General features: G+C 42.5%; 1 protein-coding gene across 1 annotated transcript; it reads left to right on the forward strand.

Moving 5' to 3' along the window:
- The first annotated feature begins 536 nt into the window (after window positions 1-536).
- Window positions 537-10,376, forward strand: LOC126986888 (beta-centractin). Its single transcript, XM_050843363.1, has 9 exons — window positions 537-701; window positions 3,105-3,169; window positions 3,934-4,035; window positions 4,885-4,984; window positions 5,130-5,254; window positions 5,842-5,976; window positions 6,805-6,979; window positions 7,529-7,765; window positions 7,884-10,376. The coding sequence occupies exons 1-9, from the start codon at window positions 654-656 to the stop codon at window positions 8,025-8,027; spliced, it is 1,131 nt and encodes a 376-aa protein (XP_050699320.1). The 5' UTR covers window positions 537-653; the 3' UTR covers window positions 8,028-10,376.
- The last annotated feature ends 366 nt before the right edge of the window (window positions 10,377-10,742 follow it).

Here is a 10,742-nt window from a genome sequence, read left to right on the forward strand (position 1 = left end):
CCCTGTGTGTCTTTTTGTAAGGTTTGGGGCTTGGTAAATACAGATAGTTCTTTTCTCTCTTATTTCTATCAGTTTTTAAGATCTTTTAGTCCATTATTATCCCGTATGAGCTATTTGTTTAGGCGAGACAGGCATGCTGCGGGGTCGACGGTGCTTCCCTGTATCATTTTTCTCTCTTATTTCTATCAGTTTTTAAGATCTTTTAGTCCATTATTATCCCGTATATGAGCTATTTGTTTAGGCGAGACAGGCAGGACCGACGTACTGGTGCTTCCCTGTATCTTTTTTGTAATATTTAGGGCTTGGTAAATACAGATAGTTCCCTTGTCTCTTATTTCTATCAGTTTTTAAGATCTTTTAGTCCATTATTATCCCGTATGAGCTATTTGTTTAGGCGAGACAGGCATGCTGCGGGGTCGACGGTGCTTCCCTGTATCATTTTGTAATATTTGGAGCTTGGTAAATACAGATAGTTCCCTTCTCTCTTATTTCTGTCAGTTTTTAAGATGTTTTAGTCCATTATTATCCCGTATGAGCTATTTGTTTAGGCGAGACAGGCAGGACGGTGCTTCCCTCCAGCGGCGGCGCAGCGGACCTCGCAGAACCCCATTGAGCGAGGCGGTGCAGGTGACCCTCTGCCTTTCCTCGCCACAATGGAGCCGTACGAAGTCTTGGTGAACCAGCCGGTGGTGATTGACAACGTGAGTATGGCGGGCAACGTGGGCACGGGGCAGGCAGGGGTAAACGAGGGCGGCAGGGAGGGTGAGGACGTGGCCGGGGCGGGGAAGGCGGGGGCGGCTGTCAAATGGTCTGTTGGTTGATGACTCACGCGGTGTTGTTTTACCTCCCGTGCTGCAGGGGGGCGGGGGGGGGAATGGGTGCGGTGTTGGGTGGGGTGACGGCATGTGTGGGGGGCGTGGGTGAGGTGGGCGAGGGGGCGAGGGCTCCAGGTGGGCGGCAGGGCGTGGGCAGGTGTGTGTAGAGGGGCGTTCAGGTGTGTTTGGAGGGGCGTTCACGTGTCGTGAGTTTACCAGCAAACGGTATGAGAGAATGAAGGTGCTGGTTAACTTGCATTAGTGATTTGGGTAGCATATGGGTGAGTTAGTGTAAAAAGGTACTGTATTTGGTGTAGCAGTAGTGGATGATGTTGGAGAGGGTAGCTACCTCTTGCGAAGTTAATACTTACAATATGAATTTACGGTATTATTCTAGTGTTCGCCCATACTCACCCCTCGCAACCAAAATTATCCAGGGGGCCTGTTAGGGGGGTCATGGGGGACGAAGCTCCCTCGTTAAGTGGGTTGAGGGGGGGCAAAGCCCCTGTTAGGTAGGTTACATTAAATCAAGTTAGGTTAGGTTAGTTTAAATTCATTCAGCATGCGAAGTGGACTGGCAGAAGCATGTAGCGTGGGACGGGACAAGGCGGCATGTTGGTGGTAATGGGTGGAGCGAGGCAGTGGTGGATGCACCTCAGACACTGAAAAGTCAGTTTATTGATTTCAGGAAAAAAATACTATCCATAATAAAAAGCATCATATTTCGTCCAGAAATAAGCAGTCACTGTTTTGAAATTAGTAGGCTACCCCCTCTTCAATAATCCTTGCAAGAGTGTTCAGATGTCACACCACTTAAATTTACCAGCAAAAGGAATGAAGGAATTAATTAGCTGGTTAACTCTTCCTTAAAGGATTTAGATAGCATATAGTCAGTTGTGTGGTGTAGAGGTATGTTCAGGTGTCTCACCCCTCCTGAGTTTACCACCAAAAGAGATGGAAGAATGAAGGTGCTGTTAAACTCATGCATGAGGGATTTGGATAGCATAGGGATGAGTTAGGGTAGTAAGTTGGGCATGTGGTGTGACAGTGGCATTCAAATGTCATGCTCCACCTGAGTTTACCAGTGAAAGGATGAAAGCATGAAGATGCTGGTTTGCTCTTGCATATGGGATTTGGGTAGCATAGTGGTTAGGTGGAGTAGAGTCAGGTATGTACAGGTGTGTGGTGTATGACGTTTAAGTGACTCGCTCCAACTGAGTTTACCAGTGAAAAGGATGAAAGATTGACAATGCTGGTTAACTCTTTTATAAGGGATTGGGATAGCATAGGGGTGAGCCAGAGTAGAAAGTCAGGCATATGCAGGTGTGTGGTGTAGAAGAGACGTTGGTGTCACGCTTCACCTGAATTTAACAGCGAAAGGGATGAAAAAATGAAGATGCTGGTTAACTTGCATGAGGGATTTGGATATCATAGGAGTGAGCTAGAGCAAAGTTGGGTGTGTGCAGGTGTCTGTTGAGGAGCATTGAGTTGTAACGATCCACCTGAGTTTAACAGCGAAAGGAATGAAAGAATGAAGATGCTGGTGAACTCTTGCATAAGGGATTTGGATAGCATAGGATTAGACCGTTAGAGTACAAGGTTGCGTGAAGGGTGGAGGCATGCAGTTAGTAAGTTCAGAAAAGTAGTCAGCATGAAAATATCAATAGAAGACAGAGAGAGAGTCAACTTTGTGCCTCACCTCCTGCAGGAAATAGGGGTCATTGAATGTGTTTGATGTATAGGCATAAGACAGCTTCCAGCAAAGCCTTGGTGCTCATTCTTATGCATATTGTAACAGGATGAGACTTCCAGAAAAGAACTATACTACTTATTTACTTTGGTTATTTTAGTTTATTCTGCCTCTTATTTTCTCTCTGGTGGGTGAAACTATTACCTCTGTTTTGGTCTATTTTTTGTTGATCTCTCACCTGTTTCTGTCAGAAGTCTTCATGAGTTTTCTTTTCACCTCTCCTAAGTAACTACGCTCTCAGGTAACCAATCCTGTCAGCCCATTGTAACCTGCTTTGGATAGCAACTCATTGCTGCTAATTTAGTAACCCATTTCTTTTATATATATAGGTAAGATGTCACTGCTGCCACTGAATAAGTAACCTGTCCCCAGGAAATTAGCAACCTATTAGCAATCCAACATATTAGATATTATAATATGGAAAAAATTGACCTCTATTTTTTTAGAAAGTTTGTATTCACTGGGATGGATGGTTTTGTTATTTAATGTTAATTCACACTTATGATTTGAAATTCTTAATCGTCCGTTTATTTTTTCAGGGCTCGGGTGTAATCAAGGCCGGGTTTGCTGGTGACCAGACACCAAAATGCCACTTTCCCAACTAGTAAGTAACACTATGCATTACATATTAAGTATAGGAGCAGCATGTTGTAGGTATTTTTGTAAGCAAAGTAGCTTTAGAATGTGTATCACACCTGCTCTCTGGTGGATGGAACTACCTTTTCTATAAAGTAAATTAATATTTTGATCAGTCCAATAACACTGTTTTGCTGGAAATTATAATTTATATTTTCCAAGTTGTTGTAATGTATTACTTTCTAAATTTTCTAAAAAAGAAAAATGAAGGCACTTTCTAGCAAGTTGGATGTACATACTTCTGAAATATAATATTTTAATTTGTCATCATCTTTCTAATTAGTACTCAGTAATTCGTAATAGAAAATACTTTTTGAAATGGAGTGACAGCATAAAAATAAAATGCTATAAAAATGAAGGATGGTTAGCAATCTTTGCTTTGGGCTAAGCTTATTTTTGTAGCTCAGCTTTACTTCCCAAAGTTGTTATTTGTTCCCTGATTTGATTTTTTTTTTTATGTATTCGCCTATGGTGCTGGTAGGCTTTTTTGATAGGGCCTGATGATTGGCCCCAGCCCGTCTTGGCGCAGGCAAGTGTTTATAGTGGCGCCATCTTGCATTGGCTCATGCTGCCCCCCAGAACTCATCTTTGATCCTTGAATCTAGAGTCTGGGTTGATAGGTGGCTGTGGTCTTCTGGATAGCAAACTGACTGTAACTGACTGGGAGTACTGACTGGGAAAGTGCATACAGATTGGCAGACACACCCTGATACGTCTTGTTGGTACTTACAGCATTGGCCGGCCCAAGCATGTGCGGGTGATGGCCGGAGCGCTGGAGGGAGACCTGTTTGTGGGCCCCAAGGCTGAGGAGCACCGGGGCCTTCTATCCATCAGGTGAGGACCGTGTCTTGGGGATCCTTACCACTGTTGCCAGATTATCGTACCCAGAGCATAGTATTTACTGGTTTCTGACGCATAACTGTTGCCAGGAAACATCAGGAATTAACTATTTTAACGATAATTGGGGCCCAGGGGGCAGTTTTGGGGTTGGAAATCGGTAAATATAAGAGGCTGAGTACGACAATCTGGCAACGTTGATCCTTACCTATAGTCGGTTTCATGAGAGCTGGTGGACCTAATCCTTCAGGGGTGGACTCATGGACTTGGCATCATTGCTTGGGTGACAGTCTCTGCGTCACTCATTGGCTGTTGTTTACTCTATCTAACCTGCCGTGACGTATAGCCTACTATCTCTTGCTCTCTGCTACCTCTTTAAATCAGTACCATCACTTAAGCAATTTTACCAAGTCCGGGAGTCGACCCCTGAAGGATTAGGCCCGCCAGGTCTCATGGAACCGACTATAGTGATGTTTATGTCCCTGTTCCATAGTCTAACACAGCAGGTTTGTAAGCCTTCAAACCAAATACCAAAGGCTACAGAAGTATCTTGGGGTAGTGTTTGGTATTCTATTCCTACAGAAGTTTATAGGTTTAAGAAAACTTCAGATCTGTTTAGTATTGCATTCTTAATAGAAAATCTAACAAACATAGAGAGTACAGTTGGGTTTAGGGGCTTACAAGTACACTATTTTGGACTATGGATCTGGCACTATGTCTCTCTGAGTGTTCTTTGTCTTGACGTGACTCCTGAGTTATCTAGGCAGGAAGTAACTATTGGTTCTTTCTTTCCTGCTTGTCAATGTCTTTTTTATCAGTCCTTTGAAATATGTTTGTAAATTGCAGGTATCCAATGGAGCATGGTATTGTGACGGACTGGAACGATATGGAGCGAATCTGGCAATACATATACAGCAAAGATCAGCTACAAACTTTTGCTGAAGAAGTAAGTCACCTATTAGACAAGAGGAACGATTCTGCCTCATCAAGAAAAATATAAAGTTTGGAATTGACCCTAGGCGTGGTTATACAAAGTCAATGTTACAGAGCAATCTTACAGCATTCTAATAGTTCTGTCTCCCTTGTTGCAGCATCCAGTGTTACTCACAGAGGCTCCGCTAAATCCACGGAAGAACAGAGAAAAGGCAGCTGAAATATTTTTTGAAACATTTAACGTTCCTGCCCTCTTTGTATCTATGCAAGCAGTTTTAAGTTTGTAAGTAATTATTGATTTGTTGAATTAGATTTTAAGTTAGCATGCTTATTATAGAAGGACAACCCTAGAACAGCTGAAATGAAGTGAATTAACCTAGATTCTTCATTATTCCCATAAAAAAAATCAGTTATATTGCACTTAACCTAGATTCTGTATAATTTCCATTTGACATATCAGTTATATTGTACAAGTGGTTATTCATCTGGTGTTTGGGTAAGCTAGAGGATTGAATTTGAAGGATATCAGCAGATCTATTTGAACTAACATTTGGTCATCCTTAAAATGTGGGCGTGACTGTTTACTGGTAGTGAGTAAATGTTATCAGATAGCTTCCAGCAACTTCAAATATGCACTATTCAGTAGGAAAGAATATAATAAGTGATTTTTTTTTTGTTTCCAGGCTTATATATGATCATGAATGACTCACAGATTCTTTGTTTAGAGGGAAAGAGTAGAATAGATGATGTTTTTGTTCCCAAGCATATTTTTAGTGATGAATGACCTATAGTTGTTCTATTTGAAAGGAAAGATTATTATAATTAAATGTCTTTGTTCCCAAGTTTATGTTGAGTCACTGTGGTCTACAGATACGCGACGGGACGAACGACCGGGGTGGTGCTGGACTCGGGGGACGGAGTGACCCATGCTGTGCCCATCTATGAGGGTTTCGCCATGCCCCACTCCATCATGCGGGTCGACATTGCTGGGCGGGATGTCAGTCGGTGAGTGTATAGTCATGACCTTGGTGTTCATTTATTTATTTTTTAATCACCATCATCATCAGTGTATAGCCTTCTGGAAGTCACAAGCTGGAGTGTGTTTTGGATCCCCACCCATAATGTACCTTTGTCTATACAGGTAACTCGATTTACGCGAGTATTGTGTCCTTGAAGAGGTCGCGTAAATCAAAAAACAATGTAAATCAAACAAGAGGTAGGTTTGTACCTTTATTGCCTACCGTATCACTCTGACTCCTCTCCCTCTCATGGTTCCTCCTCTGGCTGCCCTTCCCCTTGTGGTAGCACAGCAGCGAGGGTGTTGTTGTTGTTGAGTACCGTGGCAACGTGGGTACTGTATTGTTGTTCAAGTGGCGCGCGGGAAGAACTGAGCTCAGCTGTGTGGCTGCAGCGCCGTGTGAGTCCAGTTGCATGAGACATCTGGTGGCCATTCCATAAAATATTGCGTATAAGTGAAAAAAAACGTGTAAATTAAACATTTATTTGGATTTTGGACCCCGCGTTATTTAAAAAATGTGTAAACCAAACTTGCGTATGTCGAGTTACCTTTATTTCCATCGGGCAGTTGGGATAGTTTACAACAATGGATAGATAGATTAACTTCTTTTTAAGTAATTAATTTTTAGGAGCCTTTACAGGCAGTGAGGTCCCAAGTTAATTTCCTGTAGGAGGGTGGAGAGTCAAAATAGCTTTCATACATTGCTTTTTGATATATTTTGATGAACTTGAGCAACCAGTAGTGGGTGTGGGTGGGGTCATCTTTAGTGTGGTCCTCATTTGCAAGCATTCCATCATGTTATGTAATCTTCACAGGTACTTGAAGCTACTACTAAGGAAAGAAGGCTTGAGCCTGTACACGACAGCAGAGTTTGAAGTGGTGAAGACTATGAAGGAGCGCGTGTGTTACCTTGCCACCAACCCACAGAGGGAGGAGAGCGTGGACACCGAGAGACTTCAGTACCAGTTGCCGGATGGGTCCACTGTAGAGGTTAGTGACAAGCTCTTGAAAAAGTTGAGGAGAGACTTGTGCTTTACCTCAGCCACCTTCCTGGATTGTAGGAGGTTTGTCCCTGTCAGTCACTTCATATGACATGCAGTAGAATTCATTAAAGACATTTATTTTAATCTCCATGTCTCAGGGATGTGAGTGAATAGGGAATGTTGAATTGAATCATCCCCATGCAGAGGCAGCAATATATAGGTTGTGATCTTCCTTGCCTCCTCCATTGGTGTGAGATGCATCCACAAGTGTTTTATAGTGGTGCCATCCTGCTTGGCTCATGTTGCCCCCTGGAGCTCATCTTTGATCCTCTAGAGAGTTTACCTAGAGTCTGGGTTGATAAGTGGTCTTAAGGACAGCAGATGAGTAGTCTTAGGCCACTTGGCGATGACTGAAATTGTTGCTATGTAGCGGTAGGCAGGTTTTGAACTTAGGTCCACCACGCCTGCATGCTGACCGGTGACCCACTGTCTCCCTTTGTGGTCATTGTGGGTGCAGTGCCATGACAGTACCCCAATCCATCCTTCCATCTACCAGGTCGGTCAGGCTCGTTTCCGTGCGCCTGAAGTCCTGTTCCAGCCCCACCTGGTCGGGGACGAGAGCGACGGCATTCATGAAGTGCTGCTCTACGCCATCCATAAGTCTGACATGGACCTGCGCAAACTGCTCTTCCAAAACATCGTTATCTCAGGAGGCTCGACGCTCTTCAAGGGATTCGGGGATCGACTCCTGTGTGAAGTCAAAAAGCTTGCACCCAAAGATATCAAAATTAGGGCAAGTATCTTTAGTGTTCTTTTGTAAAAATGCCACAATTCTGTACAAAGCTGAATATATAAATTTGTTGTCTTGTAGCTTCAACTTTATCTTTACTAATGTACAATGTTCTCATCAGATCTCAGCACCAGCAGAACGACTCTACTCTACCTGGATCGGAGGCTCTATTCTGGCCTCCCTAGACACCTTCAAGCGCATGTGGGTCAGCAAACGAGAATATGACGAAGACGGTGCTCGAGCCATTCACCGGAAGACATTCTAATGCCTCTTAGCTGTAAATGTAGTGTAGGAAGTGTTGGGACTACTGTTTTTTGTCAGTGGAGTGATATTATTCCTTGGAAGAAAGCATACATTTTGGCAGGAGGCAAGCATATGACAGTTTATTTGGGAGGCAAATGTATGGCAGTTTATTTGATTACTCTATTGGGAGACTCGCCTTGTAATTGTTTTAGAAGTCTTACTACTCAAGAAAGGGGTTATTATTGCCATCATCATTGGTAATTGTGTTTCCTACAGAGGATGGTGGGTAAGTCACTGCCGAGTGGCCAAGGATTACCCATAGGCCCCATAGGTCGAACCGAATAAAGTAGAAAAAAAAAAGGAAGGAGTCAGTTGAGGCCTTGTGACTTGAATGTATTTCCAGGATGCACTTCAGCGCACTGTTCCTTCAGGCTATATTATGACATGCTATCAATGTTTTTTGCCCACTTTTTCATCGGGACAAACGACTGTTTGATGACCCATGAGAAAATAATGACAGCTGCCCACTTTCTGCTGTCATAGTAGATGGGATTAAAATGAAAGAATGAAGCTTTTGCTATACAGAGAGAATTGTTTTTAACATTTGCTGGAATGGGGTTTAACATGATAAGTACTTCAGCATTGAGAGATCTTAGTCCTTAACCTCAGCTCCTGTTTCTTGCTGTCTGGAGAAATGAGTCTGAAGTAAAGGAACAAAGCTTTTGACATGTGGAGAGAGTCCAGGCCCTAGCTGGAGACCATCATTCCTTACTTGCCTCCTAATCAATCAATCAATCCATCAATCAGTTGGGTATATGCCAGGGGGATGCGTCGCCTCGCCCACCCTATGACACCTAACCTAGTGTCAGGCACTGATGTTGTCTTCTAAAATATCAGTGAAATAGACGTGATCTTTTTTCATCCCAGTGTGTCTGGGCATTTCTATAATTCAGAAGAAACAGAGTATGTGTTTGATGATCTACCTTCCTCTTTTGGCTTCCTGGCTAAGATGGAACATACATCCTCTGTTCACATTAACTTCAGAAATAAGCCCAACCCCTATAACCATTGTGTAGCACTGGGCAGCACAAAAGCAAACTGTGCCCCCTCTCTAACTTCAGGCTGCATGTGATTTGTGGATGCTGGGAAAGGTTACAACTTATTGGTGGTTGCTGGTCTGGTCTGAGATATTAATTATTTATGGATGTGTGTAGGTGACTGTCTCTTCCTGCTTCTAGCTTGAAGGGTCTCCTCTCATGCTTGTTTTCTCCTGTAGAGTCAGGCCTGTTAGGAGGAGGGGGAGGAAACAGGGTCACCATTGATGATGATGACTGCAAGATAACCCATGTTGCCTTCCTACCATGGATGTGAAGGGGGAGGGTTGATGACACCGTTATATTGTCCATGAAGTGTTAAGTTTGAAGAGGAGGATGCAGCTGAATAAAGGAAATGAAGTATATATTTTACTGTGTTAAGATGGTGCAGAGGTTAATATTGATTAATCTATGTATATATATACATATTCCAACACAAAGAATGTGAAGAGATGCATATGACCATTTGGAATTTTTATGACAAACTTTTTCTCTAAAAGGACAATTTAAAGACCTGGCTTACTAAAGCAGCCAAGGTTGGGGCAGCTCCTGCAGTAGTAGTTGTATGGGGTGTGTGGTGGAGCACAGGCAGCAGCTCCTGTCACTGGCTGCTGCAGGGAAGGAGGTGTGGCATGGAGGGAGCTATGGAGCCATGGCTCAGAGGGAGGTATGTGCTGCACCTCATGCGGGGATGTTTTGTCTTGCACTTTGGTGTTTTAGGAAGTTTGGTGATACTTAAAAGAAAGCAGATTCAAATTTATGCCTCTTCCATATTAAAGATTTTTGTACTTATACATATGTATTTTTAATAATAGTAAATTTAAAATGCAATTACTTATGGATAAAGTTTGAGCTTCATTTGTCATTGCACACATGATTTATACATTATTCACTAAAGAAGGAAGACAATGTTAGGTAGCATTGTTATCAAAGGTTGTTTTGGTACGAATAGTTAGCACATGAATATCAGCATCATGCAGTGTGGTGTAACACAAAGACCAATCTTGTGACACGTAAGTTAAGTATATGCATTACACTTTAATTGCTTCTGTGCCTTGATGACAGAAATTCATTGCTTGTATGAAACCAAAGTTAGAAATACTCCAGATAAATGCTTCACTCTCCTTGTGCATTCACGTTGCATATCCTGTACCTTGTTGTCGGTTCTGTAGCACCCTGTTCTGTTGTCTCGCTCCCTCTCGTCAGTGTCAGCAAGACCTGAGTTGCTGACCCTCGCTGTGAATGATGATTAAAGTCTTGGACCTTGTTTACTGCCACACACACTTTTGTTTTGCCTTGGCTTGGAAGGACAAGTGTAGCTTTAACTGGTTTGTCAGTTGTACTGTTTATTTATTGAACTGTAAAATACTTTTCTCTTTATATGTCTAGTGTAGCTACACAGATGTACACAGTCATTACCTTTGCAGAGGAAGGCGGCTTGACCTGCTGTAGTAAAGTTCAGTGAGCAGGGAACTTCAAGGTTTTATATTCCAACAAGCACAATATTTCCATTTCATTGCCATACTTTTAGGTATTTATATGCTTATGTATATCGTTATACATTTTTTAAAGAAATTATAATGAGTTGAACATTTCCAATGTGTAATTACATTATTTTATATTAATAATGAATTATATATATA

This window comes from Eriocheir sinensis, chromosome 63 (genome assembly GCF_024679095.1).
Source record: "Eriocheir sinensis breed Jianghai 21 chromosome 63, ASM2467909v1, whole genome shotgun sequence".
In the NCBI taxonomy this organism is placed as follows: domain Eukaryota; kingdom Metazoa; phylum Arthropoda; class Malacostraca; order Decapoda; family Varunidae; genus Eriocheir; species Eriocheir sinensis.

What these genes read in the sequence shown, in the direction of transcription:
- LOC126986888 (XM_050843363.1), top strand. Translation starts at nt 654, where the DNA reads ATGGAGCCGTACGAAGTCTTGGTGAACCAGCCGGTGGTGATTGACAAC. An exon ending in CGGGGCCTTCTATCCATCAG is followed by an intron (nt 4,036 to 4,884) that starts GTGAGGACCGTG and finishes TGTAAATTGCAG; the next exon opens with GTATCCAATGGAGCATGGTA. An exon ending in CCAAAGATATCAAAATTAGG is followed by an intron (nt 7,766 to 7,883) that starts GCAAGTATCTTT and finishes TGTTCTCATCAG; the next exon opens with ATCTCAGCACCAGCAGAACG.